Source organism: Aphelocoma coerulescens, chromosome 5 (genome assembly GCF_041296385.1).
Source record: "Aphelocoma coerulescens isolate FSJ_1873_10779 chromosome 5, UR_Acoe_1.0, whole genome shotgun sequence".
In the NCBI taxonomy this organism is placed as follows: domain Eukaryota; kingdom Metazoa; phylum Chordata; class Aves; order Passeriformes; family Corvidae; genus Aphelocoma; species Aphelocoma coerulescens.
The window spans coordinates 63,508,511-63,532,461 of record NC_091019.1 but is presented as its reverse complement, the minus strand read 5'-3'; the positions used below and the strand labels follow the sequence as shown (position 1 = coordinate 63,532,461).

The 23,951-nt window shown below is 43.6% G+C and overlaps 2 protein-coding genes and 1 non-coding gene across 3 annotated transcripts; 2 read left to right on the top strand and 1 right to left on the bottom strand.

The window, feature by feature from the left end:
• Positions 1-229: 229 nt before the first annotated feature.
• On the top strand, positions 230-10,877 carry ACTR10 (actin related protein 10). The gene is made up of 13 exons (XM_069018548.1): positions 230-373; positions 1,863-1,935; positions 2,500-2,582; positions 3,559-3,667; positions 5,447-5,554; positions 5,744-5,811; positions 6,107-6,186; positions 6,581-6,616; positions 7,905-7,984; positions 8,081-8,154; positions 8,958-9,039; positions 9,662-9,863; positions 10,401-10,877. Exons 1-13 carry the CDS (start codon positions 297-299, stop codon positions 10,580-10,582), a joined length of 1,254 nt encoding a protein of 417 aa, XP_068874649.1. The 5' UTR covers positions 230-296; the 3' UTR covers positions 10,583-10,877.
• Positions 10,878-13,544: 2,667 nt separating this feature from the next.
• TRNAK-CUU (transfer RNA lysine (anticodon CUU)) lies at positions 13,545-13,617 on the bottom strand. The gene has a single exon. It is a non-coding gene; the product is annotated as a tRNA-Lys (tRNA).
• A 68-nt stretch (positions 13,618-13,685) lies between these two features.
• On the top strand, positions 13,686-23,227 carry PSMA3 (proteasome 20S subunit alpha 3). Its single transcript, XM_069018549.1, has 11 exons — positions 13,686-13,772; positions 14,689-14,771; positions 15,386-15,509; positions 16,233-16,334; positions 16,457-16,530; positions 17,105-17,177; positions 18,126-18,191; positions 20,821-20,867; positions 22,404-22,471; positions 22,615-22,679; positions 23,039-23,227. The coding sequence occupies exons 1-11, from the start codon at positions 13,752-13,754 to the stop codon at positions 23,081-23,083; spliced, it is 768 nt and encodes a 255-aa protein (XP_068874650.1). The 5' UTR covers positions 13,686-13,751; the 3' UTR covers positions 23,084-23,227.
• The last annotated feature ends 724 nt before the right edge of the window (positions 23,228-23,951 follow it).

Below are 23,951 nucleotides of genomic sequence, written 5' to 3'. Positions count from 1 at the left end.
CCGCCCGTCTCCCCGCGGCTGCCCAGCCCGCTGCCGGAGCGGAGCTGAGGGAAGGGCGCGCCGCAGCGCGCTCACCGCCGGTGCCGCGGTACTCCCGGCCGCCTCCGAGCCCTGCACAATGAGGCGGGAGCGGCGGCGCGGGCCCGAGGGAGGCGGCGGGGCGGCGGCGAGGCGGACAGGCGCCGCGGGCAGCCCGGCGCGCCGGAGAGCAGGAAGGCCCCGTATAGCGGCGGCTGAGGGAGGTGGAACGGGAGGGAAAGGGAGAGAAGCGGGGAAGGAAGGGAGAGCGGGCCGCGATGCCGCTGTACGAGGGGCTCGGCAGCGGCGGGGAGAAAACCGCCGTGGTGATCGACCTGGGACAGGCCTTTACCAAGTGAGTGCTCCGCCCTGCTGTCGGGATTTGGTGCTGTCCAGTCTGGAGAAGGGGAGGGTCCGGGGAGGCGTTAGAGCCCGTTCCAGTGCCTAAAGGGGCTCCCAGAGAGCTGGAGAGGGACTTTGGACGAGGACCTGGAGTGACAAGACAAGGTGGAATGGCTTCACACTGCCAGAGAGCAGGGATGGATGGGATATTGGGAAGAAATTGCTCCTTGTGAGGGCGGTGAGGCCCTGGCACAGGGTGCCCGGAGAAGCTGTGGCTGCCCCATCCCTGGAGGTTTTCCAGGCCAGGCTGTACAGGGCTTGGAGCAGCCTGGGATAGTGGAAGGTGTGGAATGAGATGGTCTTTAAGGTTCCTTCCAACCCAAACCGTTCCGTGATTCCCAGAATGATTTTGTGGGGTTTTCCCCCCTCACTCCCTTCCTGTGTTGGTCTGTGTTGCGCAGAGCTGGTAATAAACAGCTCAGTTTTTAGTCTTGTGTTTTAGATTAAAACAAGGTTTATCTCAACTGCTGAAACAGGAATGCTCGCTGTTTACTTAGTATTTCATCTCGTGGGCCAAAAGCTTTTTTGCCTGGGAATGGGAGGATTTAACAGAGCCTTCAGGGATGGGGACAACCGAGTCCATGAGTGGCTTTTTGTGGGTTCACAGTCATGTGGCCAATTGAAAGCTTTTCCCAAGTTTGGGGGGCTTGTGAGCTTTTATTCCCTGGGCATTATTCATCCAATGAAATGCTCTCATGGAAATGCTTTTCCCCTGAATAGTGTGTTTGTAGGCTCTGTTTCCAGCCTTCTCTCTTGCAGAAGAAATAGCAGTTGAATTATATGAGAGCTGTCTGTCCTTTTCCAAATAAGGCTGAAATTAGCTGAAAGTTCAAGGAAAACTGCCTGTACACACTGGGATTACACAAGTATTTGTTTGAGACAAAAGAAGAAAATTAAGTTCTGAATTACAGCTATTTTAAGATTTTTTTTTCTGATATGATCCAATGTGATAACTGTTGCCAAATACCAAAGTGAAATATTAATTGACTTTTTGCATTAAAAGTGCTCCAAGTCCAGGAGTTTTATGGTTCTCTACTGTTGTTTTCTTCTGAGATTTGTAGTTACTGGGGGTGACAGGGGTGAAACAAATGTCAGGCACTGAGACTATTAAAATAAACCTTGAATTTATTTTGGCTTAATTGCTTTCTTCACTCCATGGTTCTTGTGTGTTTTTGGAAGACCAGGTGGGTTTCTGAAAAGTTTGGTTTGGGGTTGCTGCTGTTTTTATCCTATTGTTGAGGGAGTCAATAAAAAAAGGTACACAATCTTTATCTTTTAGCCCATCTTTAAATTTATCTCTCTGTGGCTGGATAGAAAAGCTGTGTGCTAAGCTCCTCTTTGCAGTCACAGAACTTCCCTAATACATTACTCTGTGATGGTTCCTGGGCCCAGGATGTCAAATGGGGACTTCAAATAATCAGGTTTTCAACATTTTCTTTTAGGTGTGGGTTTGCAGGAGAAACAGGACCAAGGTGCATCATCCCCAGTGAAATCAAGAAACCTGATGTCTCAAAGGTGAACTTTATGGAACTTTACCTTTATGGTGTTTGGTGTGTTATGGTGTAGAAAGAATTTGCAGGTGCTCTTTCTGTCCATCACAAGAATAAAATATTCAGAAATGTTATGCTTTTCATTATTTTAACTGCTGCTATTAGAAGATTGTGATTAGATAGAGGTAAGTGTGATGCCAGTGCTGGTGTTAATTGCTGCTCAGTCCCCATGGAACTTGTGTTTTGGGGCATTTATTGAGAAATTGCTTTGCCTAGTTATGCTTCTTTTCTTTCTTTTAGTAGAGGGTGGCAGATTTGGAAAACAAATGCTAAGTTGCCTGTATGAAAAATTACCATTAATTAACTCTGGAATTTAGTCATAGGGTGAGTTTGAGATGTTTTAAGGACAAGAGCAAATCAGGCAAGAGTGAGTGTTTATATATAATGTCAGATTAAATATATATTATGTATATATCTTATATATTTCTTTATATATCATGTGTGAATATATATATATGTGTGTATATATATATATACACACAATCACTGCCCAGCGTTTGAGATAACTCTGGATATTTTCCCTTCCCAGCCTGTCAAGGTGGTGCAGTATAACATCAACACAGAAGAGCTGTATTCCTATCTGAAGGAATTTATCCACATGCTGTATTTCAGGTAAGAGACACCTGTCAGTGACCCAGGCCTTCTGCAGCTTTTCCCTGAGCACATCCAGGGGTGGGAGCAGGGGGAGGGACACGTCTACTTAGATAAGAAAACAGAGATAAGACTTTGCAAGGGGCTGCCTGGCTGTGTTGGTGCAGGAGGAATTCAGTGGTGCTGAGATCCAGGTTATCTTACAAAGAGTTCCTGTGCTGCAGCATCAGCTGCTCTGTAGAAGCAGGAAATGTTTGATAAATTACCTTTCAGCTGAGGCTTTTATAAAGGGCCTGATAAGGGGAAGGCATTACCTAAGGACTTGCATTGATTTTGGTAGGGCTGAAGCTCCTATCAGTGCAGGACTCTCTCCACAGTGTTTTGGAAGGAGGAACCTTTGCCTGTGGAATATTTTTACCTCAGCAATACATCTCTTTATTGTGTTTTTAGTACCCTTAGTGAATAATGAAATTGGACTTAGTCTTTTCTCTTTGCTTCAAATCTGTGTTTTTACACAGTAAAAGCCATCACAGGGAGAGCAGAATTTAATTTCTGTGCCTCATGTCTGTGGGTTGGGTTGTTTTCTTCTCCTGTCCTGGACCATCACTTTGCAATTGAAATCAGGACAATTCCATCCTCTTCCACTGAAATCAGAGCATCTGTGTCATCAGTCTTTGCCTTTTGTGACACTGTATGACACAGCACAAGCCACTGATGACTTATTTTTGCATTTCTTGTTGATTTAGAAATGTATAACACATTTTGAGAGCTACAGGCTCTGTAACTTGTTTTCCCTGCCTCAGTTTCCTGACTTTCTTCTAGGAAAGCATTGAGGTTTTTAGATTTGTGAAAAAGACTTTGGGGTCTGCTGTAGGAAATGCTATCTAAATGCAAACTTTCAGGATTTTTGAGGAAAATGGAATATGACTGTGAGGTAGGTCCTGTAATAGGTGCTAAAACTTCCCAGTTTTATTTTACAAATCTTGTCTTTTTTTAGGCATCTGCTGGTGAATCCCAGGGACCGGCGTGTTGTGATCATAGAGTCAGTCCTGTGCCCTTCCCACTTCAGGGACACGCTCACCAGGGTCCTTTTCAAGCATTTTGAGGTAAGTGTTTGACAGAAATGTGTAAATTTGCTCCACATGCACAGCACTTGCCAGGAGGATTTGTACTTACAGTCACTACCAGATATGGACAGAAAAAATGGAAATAATGACAAGAGTGAGAGAGGCATAAAGAAGAAGAAAAATCTGATGATGCTGTGAGGAAGTAGGGCGTGGAAGTTGGCTTAAAGACCATTTTTGTTCCATTCTGACTCTTCATTGGACCGCAAAGCAGCAGCAATTAACAAGGCTCTGCAAGGTTTCCCTGGCTTGTAGATAATAAAGCTCACACTGCACTGTCCCAGACAGATCCAATAATCCCCACTGAGCACTGCCTGGAGCCAGGATTTATATTTAAACACTTGTTACTGCTTTGTCAGCAGGTCTCATGATTTCTGCCAGTCGATATCTCTGCCTAGCACATGTCCCTGCTCATTTAGAGAAGAACTTACCTGAAATCAGGTATCTTCTCTGCTTAATCAGTCTTTTTGAAGAAAAGTTTTAAGGAAAAAAGAAAACCTGTGGCTGCCCCATCCCTGGCAGTGTTCCAGGCCAGCTTGGATGGGGCTTGGAGCAACCTGGGATAGTGGAAGGTGTCCCTGCCCGTGGCAGGGGGTGGAACTTGATGATCCTTAAGGTTCCATCCAACCCAGCCAGTCAAGGATTCTGTGAAAAGTCTGAACCTAATTCTTGCTCATTTGTAGCAGAAAATGTTTTGGAAGGTGACTCCATTCTCCTTCAATTCAGACAGAACAAAGGTTAAGGTTTTTCTATAAAAAGTAGTGAAACCAGTTTGTCTGCAGTACTTCTTCACTGTCCTTCCACAACACAGTTTACCAACTAATCTCAAGCTTCTGCATAATTCTTTCTTACTATTGATAAAATGTTCTGATAACTTCAAATTGCTGAAAGATTTGAGTGGGTTTTTTGTGTTTTTTTTTTCATAATCCCTTTACAGCAATAGAATGTCTCAGTTAAAGCACACCCCATGCAACATGGTTTGTTGAAAATGGCTCATGACTTCAGAGTCATATTTTGATGGAGAGACTTTGTAACTTGTTAAGAAGCCAGTTAATACTGATGGAAGGTTAATTGTCTCTGGTTTCTATTTGCTGCAGAGAATAAAAGTGGTTTATTAATACAGGGTCAATGTTTTACCTTCTGGCTCTGGGTTAAGGGTCAGTACATTTCCTGTAAGTGCAGGATTTATTGACATTTCTCACTTAATTCACTCTTTATGGTATTCTCTTAAAGGAATGGTTGCTTTCTAGGAAACTTGATTTATGGAATTTTGGGAGAAGGAAGCAATTCTCATGTAATTTTAACTTGAGTTTCCATATTATTTTGGTGAGAGTGTTTCAAACAGCCTCTTCTGTGCATTTGGGCGTAGCAGTGTTTGTCGTAAGGCACACTGTAATGGATTTTTTAGCACTTTTATTCACATCTTCAAGTTTTTACAACTTTTCAAGTAGCTGTACTTCAGCTTCCTTCATTTCTTTTCAATAACAACAAGAAACTTGACCTGAGTTTTATAGCCTTGCTTTTCTTACAAGCCCATTCCAACATTCATCATTACTGAAGTAACTGATGTGCACCACAAGGAAGGTGAACACAGAATTTGGAATCCTGCTGTATTTTGTTCAGTAGATTAGTACTGGAATAACTCAAGATATGCTTGTTTGGGTTTTGCTCTTAAAACATCATTCAGGGAAGGCATCAGTGCTTTGTTTCTTGTTTCTTCCCTCCCTGCTTCTGTCAACTTTCCTTTTGGTTTTCCTGTAGGTACCTTCTGTTTTGTTTGCTCCAAGTCACCTGATGTCTCTCCTGACACTTGGGATCAACTCTGCCATGGTGCTGGACTGTGGATATGCAGAAAGCTTGGTGCTGCCTGTATCCTTTCGTTTTCAGCAATGGGGCTGTGGTGAAACATGAGACTTTTATTGACTAGAAATTAACTGTGGAGAAAAGCAGTCAGAAGGTGGCTGATGCAAGGGATTGTAGAAGGGAAAAGGCATTTAGTTCCAGCAGACTGAAAAAACTCATAATGAGAAAGAGGAGAATTTCCTGATCTTCCTGTAGATCTATGAGGGAATTCCAATCCTGAGCTGCTGGGGTTCCCTTCCCCTGGGAGGAAAGGCCATCCACAAGTAAGTTCATAGTTATCCATTCCAGGTTACAAATTACTTGTTTGTGAAAGTTCCTCTTTGACCATGAGCAAAAATTCCTGTTTTAAATCCTAGCTTGCTGTAATATCATCCAGTTTTTAGATCTACCACTGGTTGACTGTTGCTAATGTGGTAAAAACTGTGGGAATCACATCTTCTTAAGTTTGTATTTAGAAGGATGTAAAAGAAAGGAATTAATCCTGTCCCTGGAGTGCAGCCCAGAGACCCAGGCTGAGTTCATGGCTGTCTTTACCCACCCTCCTGTGCACTGTTTTAGGGAGCTGGAGTATCAACTGCTGGAGCAGTGCACAGTGGATACAGGATTGGCCAAAGGACAAAGCCTTCCCTCCGTGATGGGTAAGGTCTGTGGGATGGGCACCTGTGCTGGGAACTTGTACTGAGGAAAAGCTGTTAATCCTGACAGTGGATAAAATGGGTTTAGGACTCACTGCATCTCATGGGGCCTACCTGCATGAATTCTTTCTTGGCCTTTAACAGGTACATTATTTTTATGATAAGCCTCTTCTTACAACAGTTCTGAATAAAGGCTGAGATAAAAGTTCTGTAGTAATTTTTCAGTCTGTTTTGGGCAAAGACACACTTTATATTTCTGTTCATAATATCTTTTCTGCTTTGGAAATCTTTAAAAGCTGCAGTCAGAGCAAAAGTTTAATATACCAAATGTAATTCAAAAGTTTTTTTAAGTAGGAAGAGAATTTAAGAATGAAACTAAGTTATTTTTTTCTTTCAGGCTCAGTCCCAGAAGACATAGTAGAGGATATAAAAGGTAAATTTGTTTGCTTTGTGAAACTCTAGTGTATTAAATTGTGCAGTAGGGTGTGATAATAACAAGTGTGCAATATTTTACATTCAGGAATTTATTTTTCTTCTCTGTTTGTTGTATTTCTTACCTCTTGGATGAACTTGTGTTGTTCTTCCTCTTTGAAAGCAAAACCAAAACCAGGTGTTGAATTCCTCTTTTGCTTTAACCTCTGTGTTGTTGAGTGGTAATTTGTAGACACATTTGGTAGGTGGGCACAGAAGGGATTGTTTTGTTCTGTAGTTTTGTTTATAGATTAACTAGAAAGGCTCTGTTTGCTTTAAAGTCAATTAAAAAAAAAAAAAAAGTATGTATAAAAGACATTTTGGTGTGTTAATCAGGCAGGCAAGTGGAGACAAGAACTACATTTACACCAGAAAAAAGAGAGTCTTTCTTTGGGCAGAACTTGGATGAATTCTTGTGTAATTGTTTCATGTGCAACAGGTAGAAAACATGTTTTCCTAGAAAACAGTAACTAGTATGTATCCCTTGGCTCAAATTAGGAAGGAATCCCTCAGTCAAATGCTAAATAAATGCAGCTGGTACTTTGTCAGATGGAAGTTGCTTTTCTCATTCCTGGACTTGCACACATTTTCTGACCAGGTGTGGTTTTTTATGCAGTCTTTTGGAACCAGAGAGAACAGGCTAGGGATGAAATTATTGTTGTCTGTGTTGAAGGGTTGTTTCTTTGTGACAGCAGTTTATAGGGAAGATGCTCACCTGTGCCAAATGCAAATAAATAAGTGCATAATAACAGTAGCAGCTGGGGTACAAACGAGGTTGTGCTCTGTCAGCATTGTCTGGAAGCAGAAAAACCCTCTGGAGTTCTTAGGGTGTTGAAGAGTTGCACTAAGGAAAATATTGCATGGTTGGAGCTTGTTTAGAAAATGAGCAATGCCTCATTTGAAGCTGTGTTGCAAGACCTGCAGCAAAGCCAGGATACAACCCCTGGCACTTTGAGGCACCATTAGAAATATTCCTCTGGCTTAAAATGTTGTGTGGTTTGTCTGGGAAAGGACAGGCAGGATTTCCAACCTAATTTTGTGTCAGCTTCATTTAACTCATGGTCTAGACAGCACCTGAACTCTGCTGGAGTGTAGAGACTGCTTCTCTTTGCATTTATTTGATAATGTCTTGGACCAGCAAGGGCCTGAAGTGTCTGTTCTTTTCTAAATTAAGAGAAATGACTTTTTTTACTGGTGATGAAAGGATCCAGCAAAGCCTCACTTGTGCCCCTCTCCTCCCCTCTGCACAGTCCGCACTTGCTTTGTGAGTGATCTCCAACGGGGACTGAAAATCCAGGCAGCCAAATTCAACATTGATGGCAGTGCTGAGGTGAGTGGAGCATGAAGCTCCTCCTGCTCTTCCTTTGAGGTGGCTGCAGCCTTTTTGGGCTCTAAAATAATAATACAAGTCTGGTTTTATTTCCAGCGTCCCTCCCCGCCTCCAGACGTGGACTATCCTTTGGATGGAGAAAAGATTCTCCATGTAGTTGGCCCCATCAGGTGAGAAATGTCATGGCAGAGTATTTATCACTACAAGGGTATATTTCAACTCTTAAAAGCATATAAATTTTCATAGAATTGGATTTTAATGAAACACTTGAGTATGTTTTTATGAAAGCTGTGTGCTGGCCACAGTGCAAGCCCATCCTGGGGGGGAGTGGCTTCTCCAGAGCCCCAAGAGGAAGATGAGAGCAAAGAGATTAGAGGGATGGGGGAAGAGAAGTAAGTGTCAATGCCTGATAATGAGACAGGTTTAGTGATGTGAACAGGGCATTTTAACCTGGAGAAAAGGAGGCTCAGGGGGGACCTTCTCACTCTCTGCAACTGCCTGACAGGAGCGTGGAGCCAGGTGGAGGTCAGGCTCTGCTCCCAGGAGGGAAGGGACAGGACAAGAGGAAATGGCCTCAAGTTGTGCCAGGACTGGTTGAGATTGGGTATTAGGGAAAAATTCTTAACTGAAAGGGTTGTCAAGCACTGGAACAGGCTGCCCAGGGAAGTGGTGGAGTCACCATCCCTGGAAAGGTTCAAAACGTGTGGATGTGGCACTTGGGGATGTGGTTTAGTGGTGAACAAGGGGGTGGTGCTGGGTTGAGGGCTGAATGTGATGATTTTAAAGGTCTTTTCCAAGGATTCCATGATTGTCCCCTCCCTGCTGGCACTGCTGGGTGCATGGGCTGTGTGACAGGAGTGACAAAGTGTTGGCAGCAGGAAAGCTGCAGTTATCTCCAGCTCTGCTGTGCCCTAGTTCAGCTCAGAGTGTGGTTTTGCTGCTCATTAACACTCACTTCCTGTCTGTTCCACAGAGACTCCGTGGTAGAAATCCTGTTTGAACAGGATAATGAAGAGACATCTGTTGCCACTTTGATCTTGGATTCACTTGTTCAGGTATCTTTATATTAGGAACAGTTTAGGGGATGCCTCCAGCCTTAGAGAACCCGCAGTTATAAATGACTCAGGACTTAGAGTCCTGCAGGCTGCTGGTTTACCTGTGCTAGAATAAAATTAATTTGGACATCTTTATTACAGGCAGTATATTAAATTAATTGCAGACATTTTTCTTGGCATATACAAATGCTTCTCTTTTTATTATATTTAGGAAAAAAGTGCATTAGGAAACCACTTTAAATGGAAATTTTCATTATGTGGTGGTGTATTCACGTTAATTAAAGTTGGCTCCCTGTAGCTGCTGATGCCATTTAAATAAGTTTGCTGAGATGCAATTTGTTGGAGAGCCATGGACTTGGCTGATATGACAAACATTTCCATTAGAATTCTTTATGAAAACAAATTGCTTAAGAAGTTCTGTGCCTGGAGCCTTCACCTCTCCACCTCCAGGTGTTTCCTGTGCATTTCTCTCATTATGTTGGTTATTTTCCAGCTAAATACGAGAAAACAGCAATTGGAGGGCATAGAAATGGACTGAATTTCTAAGAGGCCTCTGAATGGCTTCAAGCTCGGGCAGCTTGACTTATTTGGGGTGTTTTTTTTGTGTTCCTGTTTGCATTAGTGCCCAATAGACACCAGGAAGCAGCTGGCAGAGAACCTGGTGGTGATCGGGGGCACCGCGATGCTCCCGGGGTTCCTGCACAGGCTCATGGCAGAGATCAGACACCTGGTGGAGAAACCCAAATACAAGGAGGCACTTGCCACTAAAACCTTCAGGATTCACACTCCCCCTGCCAAACCCAACTGCGTGGCCTGGCTGGGAGGTAAGAATGGGAGCAACTGGGAAGCAGAGGTGGGGAAAAAAAACTTCCAAGTGGGATTTGTAGTAAATAAAACCTTTTATTTTTAGGATTAGCAAACCCCAACAGTTTCTGTGCACCAAATTTTGTGGTGCTTTTCTTTCCTGGGCAGCTGCTGTGGGCTGAATCTTCTCACAGCCGGTGTGAATTTGTGGGGCACCTTTTTTGGGGGAAAAATTGCCCTGAACACAAGGGGGTTTGGTGGAAGAGTCTAAAATAAAACCTTCTAGGAAAATTTGTTGTGAGAAGTGGGTCAGCCAGGCCAGGTTTGCTGATAGCAGAGAGCAGATGATTCCTTGTTTTCAGATACTTTCAGGGATATAAATGGAAGCAATTTGGGACTTAAATGGGATACTGAAAAGGAAAGCAGCGATGTCCATTCATCCCTTTAAATTTTGGGGCAGAGCTAAAAAATCCCAGTTGAGATTTGTTATATGAAGAAGTAGAAAGAGAAATTCTACATCGAATTAATGCAATTTATTTTCCTTGCCAATAATGTAGGAGCCATTTTTGGAGCACTCCAGGACATCCTTGGGAGCCGCTCTGTGTCCAAGGAATATTACAGCCAGACAGGCCGCATTCCCGACTGGTGCTGCCTCAACAACCCCCCTCTGGAAATGATGTTTGATGTTGGAAAAGCACCCCCACCACTGATGAAAAGAGCTTTTTCCACAGAGAAATAAGCACCTAAATATCACACAAGGATTCTGCCCCGTTTCAACTACATCCATGTGCATTGGGGTTTGTTTTTTGTTCATTAATTTGTGTGTAACACCATTAAATAAGAGCAACGTGGGTGTTGTCAGGGAGTAGGCACTAACACTATTTAAAACCCTGTCCAGTTATAGTTTACAGACTTAACTCTGGCAACTCCTCTGCTCTTTTGTCTTGTTTTGGAGAAATTCTGTCCTCTCACGAGCTGTTCCCTACTGAGTTGTTTATTATTTATCTGTATAGTAAATGGCATTGCTGAGAGAATTTGGTTGAAGATATTTTCATTTTAAACGTGCTGAGAAGAATGAACAGCAGTCTACAGGGAAACATCTGTGGGAATTTTTTTGTGTCAAATCCTGTTTTAAAATATTCCACCCTTGAAGCACATGTGAGGAAATGGTTTGGGGCTGTTTAGCAAAGGTAGTGAACATTATTTCTCCTGTTTTGAGAGTTCTAGCAGAGAACTCTTCTGCCTGTACTTCTCTCATAGTGCTGAGATAAAACCTCTCCTGATCTGTCTCCTCCAAGAAAGATTTCCAATGTAAGATCATAAATTATTATAAATTAATTATAAACAGGTGTGAGGTCAAACTTGAGTCAGTGGCTACATGATGACTGCTGGTATCTGCTGGTTACTGACGTTTAAGTCCTACCCTGAGGAGCAATTTTTGTCTCAAATTTGGGAAGATAAATATAAAATTTTTGGGGTGGTGAAGTATTTTATTGGCACAAACATGCTTTTTGTGACAGATTTCCCTGTGCTGCCTGCTGCCCACCTGCTGTGTGCCTGAAGCACGACTCTGCAAGTCAAACAGATATTTAAAGAAATCCTCTTGTGGTGAACCTGAGCACAGGGAATGTGCTACAGCACTTCAGCAGCTCCTGTGTGGTTTTGTCATTGTGTTTCCTACGTGCTTTACCTTAACAGATGGTGTTACAGTCCTGGGGTGAGCTTGGTGTTTTTGGGACCCATCTCCTGGTGCTGTTCCAGGCTGGATAAATGGACACAGTGTCACTGCCAGGTGCAGAGAGCACACAGCCCAAGCTGTGCTGCTCATTTTCAGTCACACTTTGGGTAATTTGGGGTGCAGGTTATGTTTTACCTCAGTAAGAACTGAGCTAGAGCCTACCAAGGTTTTCTCCTGAGAGAGGAATTTGCCATCAGCACGAGTGCTGTGGAGCTGGGAGGGATTGCTGGTGTCCTTTTCAGTGGGAAGGATTTGGGAGATGAAACTCCTACGGAGCCTGTGGTGGTGGTGGTGCAATGATGTCATTTTCCTGAACTGCAGCAGACTGCAGCTGAGGAAATTCAGGATATTCTTAGCCCTTCCCTTTTGGGGGTATTTCTGTGCTGTGGTGCACACGCACCCTGGGACCTCGCCTGGCGTGTTCTGCCACCTCATCTTCGTTCTGCCCACTCAGATCTCCTCCTGTGGGGTTTCTGCATCACTGAACAGCCTCAGCAGCTGCTGTTTAACAGGGCAGGGACAGAATTCCTAACTCCCATGTTACTGCTGGGTTGAAGTGCAGAGTCCCAGGACCTGTTAAGGCAGAAACAGGATTCTTACTTCATCGAAGGGGTGAGAAAGACTCTTCATGGCTTGCCCTGGAAAGCCCTCGGAGATCACACCCTAAATGTGTAGTGGTGTAGAAAGGGCTGAGTTTTCCAGGCTAGCTGTTGCAGTTCTTCCCTCCCTGGCACTGCAGGGATCCGTGGATCCTCCCGGTAGATGCATTCACAGTGAGCCCACCTGGTTCATCAGGAAAGAGTGACAGACACAAACCCCAGCAGTAACTGGAGGGTTTTCCTCTGCAGTTCCTGATTCTGGACTGGGTGCCATTCCAGCAGCTTGGTGTTGGCCAATTGTGAAGAGCTCCAGATGAGCGAGTCCTGCTGACTGGAGGAGGAGTTTGGAATATGCACGAGCCCCTCGCGCTCTGCCTGTGTCCGTGCTGCATCAGCAGGAGCTGGTCCATGGGGCAAGCATCTTTATCTCATTCCCTCATCTCCCTTTTCATGGAATCAGAGATTGTCTCAAGTCAGAAGGGACCCACCCCTAAGGCTCATGAAGTCCAACTCCCTGCTCCTTGCAGGACTACATAAACTAAACCACATGGCTGAGAGCATCATCCAGATGCTCCTTGACCTCTCACACGCTGTGAGCACTTCCCTGGAGAGCCTGTTCCACTGGTGGATCAAACCCAACCACAGAATCCTGGACTGGTTTGGGTTAGAAGTTAAAAAACAGCTGGTCCTTGCCATGTGCAGGGACACCTTCAACTATCCCTTGGAGCAGGGCTGCTCCAAGCCCTGTCCAACCTGGCCTGGAACACTGCCAGGGCTCCAGGGGCAGCCACAGCTTTGTGGGCAACCTGTGCCAGGGCCTTACCACCCTCACAGCCAAGGATATTTTCCTACTATAAACCCCCAGATCCCTTCCCGTGGGGCTGCTCTGGCTGCTCCCCAGCCTCTCCTTCCATAGTTTGTGTGTTTAACCAGGGTTGCCCCATCCCAGGTGGAGAATCCCACACTGGCTCTTGTTATATTTCCTATGGCAGGTGCTTGCCCAGCTCTCCAGTTTATCCAGGTGTCTCTGTGCTTCCTCTCTACTTGCACGGGCGCCCAGAGCTCCTACTGGATTAACATCCCTCTGCTTTCTGCATCCAAATAGTTTATAAAAAAAATAGAATTTCCTGGGATCCAGTGCTCAGTGGTCACCCCTAGCTCCTCACAGCTCTTCCTTGATCGCGCACATTCCTGCATGCAGATCACTTATAAAAGCTGACTTTGATCGTGCTCGTTCCATATTATTCCTGCATCCAGATCGCTCATAATAAAAGCTGATTTTCCCACTGACGCAGCGTTTGTTGATCACTCACAAGGACTGTCCTGGCTCTCCTATTCGGCCGCTCCGGAGGCCAAAAGCGGAACGCCCAACGTGGGGCTCGAACCCACGACCCTGGGATTAAGAGTCCCATGCTCTACCGACTGAGCTAGCCGGGCGCTTGGGAGCGCCTCCCTTTACACGCAATTTAACGTAGTGCCCGGTGACGTCATCCCGGGCGGGCGGCGCGGCGGCCAATGGGAGCGCGCGTTGCTGGGCGGTGGGCGCGGGACGGGCTGGGAGCGGCGCCGCCATGAGCTCCATCGGCACCGGGGTGAGTGCGGCGTGAGGGGCGGCAGCGCCGGCCGCGGCTCGGGCACAGCGCGGCCTCCCGACCGCCCCGAACGGCGCCCGCCGCACCCGGGGCCGCCCCGTGCCGGCGGCGCTGCGGCCCCGTGGCGCTGAGGGCGGCTGAGTCACTGCGGCCCGGCAGGCCCGGGGAACCGGCGGCGGGGCGGGGCGGGCGCCGGGATAATGCACTTATTATGCTCCTCTACATAATATACATCTATGCATTTCAAATATATTCCTGTGATCCATAAGTTTAACTTAAATGGGGGCCTACAGGGAAGCAGGGGCGGGACTCTTGGTCGGGAGCTGTAGTGATATGACAAAGAATAATATGGGTACAATTTGAAAGAGGGGAAATTTCGGGTTGATATTGGGGAGTAATTCACCGCTGTGAGGGTGGGGAGGCCCTGGCACAGGGTGCCCACAGAAGCTGTGGCTGCCCCTGGATCCCTGGCAGTGTTCCAGGCCAGGTTGGACGGGGCTTGGAGCAGCCTGGGATAGGGGAAGGTGTCCCTGCCCATGGCAGGGGTGGCACTGGGTGATCCGTAGGGTCCCTTCCAACCCAGACCATCCTGTGATTCTATGAAATGTAAAGGCAGGCAAAAGCTCACGTAGGTTTTGGCTGTTAGGTAATGCTCAGTGATTTCACATCCATGCAGTGTCTGGGTTGACAGGATTTGCAGTGTGGGTACATCCAGCACTGATGAAATGGCCTCTCCTGGCTTTTAGTCTCTGTTTCCTTCTGTTCCTGCATCTTATGTTAGGGGACAGCCTGCTTTGGGGACTTATACCATCTCTGGCAGTGATAGTCTTGAATTTTTGAAATAAATAGGCCTGATCTGAAAATGTTGTGATACTATGTGGGTTTTTCTTGCTGAGTATTTTGTCTTCTTCTTCAGTATGACCTGTCAGCTTCCACATTTTCTCCAGATGGCAGAGTGTTTCAAGTGGAATATGCTATGAAAGCTGTGGAGAATAGCAGGTAAGATACAAATATCTGCATCAAATCTCTGCTCTTTTGGCCTCTTTTAAAGCAGTGTTGTTGGACTAGAGAAACACGAGGGCATTGCAGGTAAAACTGTGGTGGTAAAATGAGTTCTGATCTAAAAGCCCATTTTAAGGGTGTGATTGAGGTGCTGAAAGACTGACACGCTCAGGGCCTTCCTTGTAAATGTATCAGCTTCCTAGGGATTCCTCAAGGCATGGAGGACATCCAAGTGCTGCTGAAGCTGCATCAGCTGCTCTGGGAGTGTCTCTCTTCCCTGGAGTGTGTGTGAAGGAATGTTGGGAAGTGAAAATCCCAGCTGTGCTTTAGGGGCAGCACTGTGGATTGGCAGGGCACAGATGAGGTCACCCAGGCGTCTGCTCGTAGCCACAGGCTCCAGATAAGGATTAGAATCACAGAATCCCAGGATGGTTTTTGGATTGGAAGGGACCTTAAAGACCATTTAGTTCCATCCCCTTGTTGTCTTCAGTGCTGGAGTTGTGACAAACCTACTTTTGGGGATATCATGTCACTGTTTCTTCTGTCTTGGTAATTCTGTGTTACATATTTTACACTGTGTGTAAGAAACTGACATTTTTCTTGTCTTTCAGTACAGCAATTGGGATAAGATGCAAAGATGGTGTTGTATTTGGAGTAGAAAAATTAGTCCTGTCCAAGCTTTATGAAGAGGGGTCCAATAAACGTCTCTTCAATGTTGACCGACACGTTGGGATGGTAAGGTGCCAATTCATTTTAGAGCTGCATAAATTGTAAGGTGACCCCCCCCAAAAGGACAAATTCATGAATCAGAGAATCAAAACCAAGTAGATTAAGAAAGTAATGTTAATGTGTCTGTGTACAGTCAGAAATGCCAGTGGGTTTTTTTACTGTTCTGTTATTCTTGGCACAAAACCATATATAAGTAAAATCCAAACTTAAAATAGAAGCTCGAAGCTGTTCTAAATTTTTAGAAGTGCTTTTCCAGTTGTTCAAGCTTGTAAATATAAACACAAGTATTGAAATGGTACTTTTTTACCCAGTTACCAAATAAGGTGTGTTAAGGGAAAACATGCTGCATACAAGATTTTCTTCTCAATAATGTAAGAATCACCTGAATTCCTTAAAGACTGGTGTATGGAGGACTGGCCTGTCCATACTGCTGATGTCAGAAGGGTGTCAAGGAGTGGCTCCTGTGTGAGAGAAATGCCTGAAACCTGGTGAATACACATGATATGAAGCATTGATTGGGTTGGTGTAGTCGTGGTAAATCATACAACAATAATTAACATGAAGGTAACTTTGGTTATTGATTTTCCCAGAGAAAAACTCTTTTAATGTATAGTCACACTGGCATGTGTGGAGGTTGGTGGCAGGTGGGCAGTTTGAATTGCCCTGTGGTAATGAGTATTATGGGCTATTGCCAGGTGTGTCTGTGCTGGTGACACGCTCTCGTTGCAGGCAGTCGCGGGGCTCCTGGCAGACGCCCGGTCCTTGGCAGACATCGCCCGGGAAGAGGCTTCCAACTTCAGGTCTAACTATGGCTATGACATCCCCCTGAAGGTAAGAAACCAGTGCAGTTCTCAGGGGTTTTGGCTTTTATTTTTGACATGAGAATGACATTTTATTCTTTATTTCTGTAAATAAGGGTTTCCAGTGTTTTGTTTTTCCTTTTTTCCATGCAGCATCTTGCAGACAGAGTGGCCATGTACGTGCATGCCTACACCCTGTACAGTGCTGTCAGGCCTTTTGGGTGCAGGTGAGTCTTGCAGACACACTCTCTTTGTAAATATCTTTTGGTTCATGCTTGCTGGAACTATTTCAGTTGTCTTGAATTCTTTTTTGAAACCTGGAATTAGTAACCCACAGTTCATCTCCTAAAGATTCCCTTCCACTTTCTTTTTGTGTGTGCCTAAAACCTCAGGTGAAGAATTCAGATTCCCATAACACTGTGCCAGGCTTCTACAGAGCTGGTCAATTTGTCCCTTATTTTTAAAGTTTAAGGGTTTGTGCCATAAGGCTGTGACAGTGGTGAAAGCAGAACTTCCCTCTGCAATCATCCTGCTTGCCCTGACACCTAAAGAGCAGGTTACAACTCCTGAGGGATTCTAGTACAAAGGGACTGATAAACAGATCTGCTGCCAAGTTACTGATCAGTAAAATGCTTCTGGCAATGTGCAGGTGCTGTTCTGAGGCAAATTGCTCAATAGAGTGTAGCAGGACAGGAGGAGTTTTTCTCCAGGAAGGGTGTAGGAAACCCGAGCTGGTGTAGTCTCTGTAGTTCTGTGTGTGTTGGTAGAAGGACAGTTTTTAATTTCTCTTTTCTCCTCCAGTTTCATGTTGGGGTCCTATGATAGTGATGATGGTGCACAACTGTACATGATTGATCCATCAGGAGTTTCATACGTGAGTGTGTCAAAAATATTTCCATCTTAGCAGAAGTTCCCTTCTAAAAGTTCCTAGTTGGGAAAATAGTAAGTGTTGGTCCAAAAGAGCTGTTGTTGTTTTCTCCTTTTGCCTGGGAAGATCTCTGGTGAATCACTGCTGCTTGTTTGCATGTCCTTGTTAAACAAACGTGTATTTCTTAGAACTGCAGTCTGAGAAATGAGTTTAAAGCTTGTCTCTCAGAAATCTGGGAGTTCATTCCATCTGGCTATGTCCAATGCAAACTCCTGTGCACTGCCTCAAAAAGGCAAGAACTGTAGTGATATCCCCTTCACTAAACACTTCAGGTAAGAGAGGGCTGTTCCTCTGACCTGCCAACAGCCAACCAAATCAAATTAGAATTGTTGTTAATTGTTGTTAGTGCTGCATTTTCAGCTGTGAGTTAACACAGGTCGATACACACACATACTGTTGGATCTTTTAAAATTTTCTTGCAGTACATCCAGTACCATGGCTGTTGAGAGAAACAGAAATGCTTAATTTTTATGTGCTTACACTTCAATTACATTTGCACAGTAAGTGGGTTTAGTTTGGGGTTTGTTTGGGTCCTGTAGAGCTTCTGTAGTTCCTGTAGAACTTCTCTCTTCAAACTAATTCTAGTTTATTCTTCCATTTACTGTAATAGCAACTAAAAAAATCTATTACAACACTTTGAGCTGATAAGTTTCTGTCCTGGGATTACTGAGCACATCTCTTTTCTATCAGCAGTGGTGGTACTTGATGTAGTAATTGGGCTCTATTCAGCCATTTGGGGATGTGCCCCAAGAGAGAACAATACCAAGGTTACCCTGTTTAGCCCCTCACTGTGAGTAGGGTGGGCTTGTCATGTGCTAAGTGACAGTAAGAGCTGTAGAGGGTCTAGTATTTAATTAAATTTGCATATCGTGTGTTTCTTTTTTTTTTTTTTAGGGTTATTGGGGTTGTGCCATTGGTAAAGCCAGGCAGGCTGCAAAAACAGAGATAGAAAAACTTCAGGTATGGTCTTACAGTATCATTGTGCTGTCTCAAGACAAATATTCCTGGTTTATTATGTTACCTTTTGGGTGCCTAAAATACATAAAATGCAGAAGAAGCGGGTGAGGTATTTCCTTGTACATTTGCCAATGAGCCAAGTGAGAGAATATAAAAGTATACATATGTTTTTCATTCTGAATGAAAACTATAGGGCAGCATTGTGCAGGGTGCTGTATCTATTATTTCCCAAAGGTTTTAGATGATTCTTTTGTTTAACAAGTTCAAAAAGGCTGCTCCTGTTAAGGACAAACTGGTCTGTGAAGAGAAGACAACCAAAAGGTATTGAAGTGTCCCTGTAGCTCACTGAAGTTATGTTAGAATCCTGAAAGATTTCCATCTTCCTCATGTGTTTTAATATCTGACACCCTTGGAGTTGGAGGCAACATGGAACCAAATCCTTCTCCTGGTCTGTCTCATGTAATTTTTATGTGATACTCTGTTAGCATCTTATTTTGGTCTGCAGAGGGATGTCACAGCTGTTCGTGGAAAGGTTCAGAGTTTATATGATTGTTTTATTTTTAAGGATAGCCTATTTATGGTGCTGTAGCACCATGACTGAAAAATTAGAGGAAAAATTAGAATGTTCTAGACTCGATTCATTCAGTTTTGAATCTGGTTCAGATGCTTGAATACCAAATTAAAGATGAGAATTTGATGATCATTTGATCTTTATACTGGAATTGTGGCATCTGGGAAATCATAATTTCAATTTCCAGGTGTGCACATTGGCAAAAGACAGTGCTGTTTTGGGTTACACATAATCTACTGCAAATAATTAATTTTCTGTGCAGTGCTGGGATTTTCAAAAACTTCTGCAGTTAATAATGTGAATTACTGGAACTTTGCAGTCGAGCCTGTAGAATGCAGCACATGGAACAGAGGTGTGGCACAGGGCCCAGCTGCAGGTGTTGATTTAGGGGCTTGTTTGCAGTGTCCCCAGTAATGTGTGGGATCCTGTCACAGCTGTGTGGGGTGAGTCCAGCCCTGCATGCCAATGCCTTTTGTTCACTGAGGACTGGGCAGGTTTCCAGGTCATGGCTAATTCTGACAAGATGAATTTGTCAAAGCTAAGATGGGAAAAAACCAGAAGTACAAAAGGTTTTGTGGGGTGAGCCTACAGGAGCCTGTAAGCTTTGTTTGTTGGAAGAGATGACTCCAGGTGGAAAGGAAGAGGCAAGCAGGGAGTCAGGACTTGAAAGCTGCCTTAGGGGACTGCAGAGCAGATCCTGTGTCTGGGGAGGATACAGTGTGTGAAACTCAGGTGTAGCTGAGGGTGCAAGAAGAAAACCCTGCACTGATCACATCTCTTGCATGTTATGTCTGTAAAGTCAGCTGTGGGAAAACTTGTAGCTGTGTGGAGACTGCTTCAATCTCTTGATCTCCTGCAGCTCTGATACTATTACAACTTTTTGATATATGGACACAATCATGATTAACTCCTGGGATAAAACTGTTCACATTGTTTACTTTCATTGCCTGCAGAATTAACATACCTGGGATGGGATAAAGGCAGAAATTAAACTGACTTCAGTTTTCTCTCTTGTAAATATGCATGACAGTAGTAGAGCTTTAGGGTTTCCTGTTTGACTGCTAACTTGATATGAATGAGTACACATCATCATTTAAATGTTTGTGTGACACAAGTTACATTTGTGTTCTGGACTGAATGTCACAAAGGCAATGGGTCTCTGTTTGGGGAACTTCTCCAGATGGGACTGTGATGGCACATCTGTCTAACCAGGCACAGGCATTTCTTCTCTGGCCCGTTGCTTCACCCCAGAAAGGGCTGTGACACTCCACATGAACTCTTGTCATCTGAATCCCTTCACCAGTGCCTCACAACTACCTTCCTTACTAAGGGTTTGAAAACATTTTGGGAATTGGAAGAGACAGTAAATTGCATTAATGAAATGTAGAATATATTACTGCTTCATAGGCCAGAAAAGTTGACCTATAAAACACAAGTTTATTATGTCATGGAAATTTGTACTAAACTTTGTTCTGATTAACTGTGGAGCTGCCAAAAGACTGTGATATAACTGAGAAAATGTTAATTGAGATGCTGATGCCTTGCTCAGGCAGGCAGTTGGTTGTTAAACAATACTCTCCTCTTGGAGCATTACTTAAAACCCAAAATTGCCTGTAGAAGTGTTGGTAAGACCAAAAGTATTACTGTGCTGCCTAGAAGGAATACAAATATTACATGTGAAAATACGGTGCCTCTCTCATGTTGTTATTTTATATCATTTGAGCATAAAGCATCTAGGAACAAGTCAGGCTTTTAGGATGCCAAAATCACCTGTGTAGCTTCTAAGATTTCAGCTGATGAGTGCTTTAAACTGGGGAATTTCCAAGTAATATTTTTTTCACAGAATCTTTCAGTTGTAATATGATTCCCTGGAAGAATGACTTGCATAGAGCAGGCTGGAAGATGCACGGTAGAGAAGAAATGTGGTTCTGGTCTTTCTGTTACTTTGACTACTGAACATGAAGCTCATTAGGCACATGCACTGCCTCTCCTGTTCTGGCCTTGTGGAAGATTTATATTCTCCTTATAGAAATCTTACATCTGTGTGTCTTTTGCCTACAGATGAAGGAAATGACCTGCCGTGATGTTGTTAAAGAAGTTGCAAAAATGTAAGTCTCCAACCCGTTTTTTCAACTTGACAAAAATCCAGACTGGTGAGCTTGCTTTGGCTTCAAACTCAGGCTGTTCCTTTTAAACTGGGTATCGTGTGTTAAATTGCCTGACTCTAATCCCTGGTTTTAAAATACTTAGATCAGGTGACAGAGGATGGGAGACTCCTTGGTGTCCTGGTTCTGAAGTAAGAGTTGTTTGAACAATGACCTGATGCTTCAGAGAGAAGCTGTCCACAAATGATGCTGAGGTCCTGGACCCTAAAAAAAAAGGACTCAAGTGCTTGGGAAAGAAGCAAAGTAGAACTTCTTTAAAGGAATATATACAGTATAGCTGTATTATTAGACATTTAAAAATAATTTTTAATAATGAAAATACTTCTGTTCTAGTTCTGCTTCAGCTCAAACTCACCAATAGCGCTAGAGAGGGTTCTGTTTTTCAGCTCAAATTCAGCTTCTCAGTAGCATTTAGCAAGATAACAAAGATTTTAATAACTTTCAAATCTAAAATACTAGGCACAGTCCAGAGCAGTGATTTCTTCAGGAGCTCCTAAAGGTACACTTTGTTGCAAAAGGCTGTAACCAGCTGAACATAAGAAACATAAGAAGGGCTTATAGATCATCTCAGCTAACAGAGACAGGAGGGTCTATAAGCATAGAGGGGTATTTCCCTGGACACCAATGTTCACTTCAGTCTTTTTATTTGTTTCATAATACTTCCACTGGAAGTACTTAGTGTGGTGCTGAAGGTATCCTGCCTTCCTCCATCATCTCCAAGGTTTCCATGTTGGGTAGGAATAGCTGGTGTTTTTCAACTTCTGACGACTTAGTGCCTTCTGAAGCAAGCTAAGAAGTACAAAATGCAGGCTTCTCAAACAGTGAAGCCACAGGTTATTGTGAGTTCTGCTGTTTTGAGTGTCTCAGCTCAGGATTGTTCCAGTTTATGTGTTCTGCCACAGGATGAAATCACATCAGTTTTGTTACTGCAGTGTAACATTTCTATCCCACAGCCTAAGCAGTGACTTTACTGGTCTGGGAGGCACTGTGTATGCTATGATACCACTTGGGGTTTAAATTCCCATTTCCATGTTTGCCATTAGCACCACATTGGAAATCTTACGTACAGACTTCTAATTAGACACAAGATACTGTGGTGGTGGGATTTAGTGTTAAGTGTAAACTGAAGTAAGATTTACAGAGGAAATGCAGGACACTCCAAGCTGTATTATAACTGATTTAGCAGAAGCAGTGATGATGCAGCCTTGGTTCTGCAGTATCTAAATCTTAATGTTTGTTGTAGTTAGGGCAGCTTGAACATCTCAACCTGCATCTTGGCTGTAATGATTTAAAGTGTTTTAGACTAGCAGTTAAGCCTGGAAAATTCTCTGATGGTGTTTGGTGGGGAGAAGGCACAGGGAGAGCTTCTATTAATCATAAGGCTACTTTAACAGAAGAAATCTGTGACAGGAACAAAGTATATTTAGCCTGTTAGTATATTTAGTCTGTTCTAATCTGTTCTTTCTCTGTTCTTTTCAGAATCTACATAGTTCACGATGAAGTAAAGGATAAAGCTTTTGAGCTGGAACTCAGCTGGGTTGGAGAAAGTAATGCATTTCTGTAATTTCTATACCACTCCAGAAAATTTGTAACTTTTTGTAACTAAAGTAAAACATTGTTTCTTAAATTCACTCTGTATGGCAGGGTCCTTGTGTGAATTGTAATTAAGACATACTCTTTTTATTGGCAGTAACCAATGGAAAACATGAAATTGTTCCCAAAGACATCAGAGAAGAAGCAGAAAAATACGCCAAGGTAAGTTCTGACTTGGGTGTTGTCTCAGTGCTTGACAAACTGCTGCCTTGCCTGGAAAAGGTATCATTGCAACACACATCCCTTCTGTGCTAGCTGGTGTTACTGGGAAGGAAGAGTAGGGAAGGCTACAATGTAACCCAGGGATAGTTCTTGCTCTCAGAAAGTGTTAATTCAGAGGCTGCCACACATGGTGCCTTTCCCCTTCAAAGTAAATGTGTTGATGGGAGCTGTCCTGCTGACTACAAGGGTTTGGACACAGTGAGAGGGTTGTGAAGCTGCAGCAAAACTTGTTTACTGTAGCTTGATTTATAAAACAACTGTTAGACTATCCTTTAATTACACTTTCTTTTTTTAAACAGGAATCTTTGAAAGAGGAAGATGAGTCAGACGATGACAATATGTAACACATTGTTACTCCAAAACAAGTCCAACTTTTCTTATCTTAGACCAGGTTTGTTTATAATGCATTAAGCATGGGATGCTGTTATGTACTTGTTGGAAGAAACCAACTGACCAACTTGCACTAATAAATTTTCCATTTTACTGTCTATTAGCTTTTATTTCAAAAAAGTATAGGCCAGCAACTGTACCTAAACAGACATTAGGAAGGAAAGACATTATCAGGCTGATGTTGCGTCCTAAAGCACTCCCTTTGAGCCAGGCCATGGACAGAGAAACAATATGTTTAGACATTAGACAAGTCTCTTGTTTATGCTGCATAGTTTAGAATTAAAAACCAGTACTCTTGTTATTCCTTGATTAACCAATAGCACAATTTGCAGTTTGTTCACAGCTGCAGTCTCTGATTGCTCTTGGCAGAAGAGATGAGAACATGACCAGCTCTAACAGCAGGTTACAGTTTAAGGTGCCATGCACAGCTCACAACTCCTAACTGCCTCTGTAACAACCAGGAGTTCAGGAAAAGGAGTGTCGATCTGAAGTACTAAGCCTAGGCGTACTGGAGGAGTAGCAGGAATTAAAAACTAATTCAATTTAAAACAGTGCTTGTGTTAAGTTCCAAAGCTGTGAGATCTATTAAGCAGTGTAACTGGAATTAATGCTTGAAGAGCCAAACTATTTTTAAACAGTTTTATTCAGTTTCTTAACACACTTCTGAATCAGCTTCATCAATTGTTGACCTTTGCAAAAGTTCAAAACAAGCTTTGCTGCTGTCATTCCCCACTTCCGAGGAAAACAGACTGCCTCTTCTAGTCACTTCAAAGTTCTGAAGCAGCAGGTTGGATGGGGCTGGGAGCACCTTGGTCTGGTGGA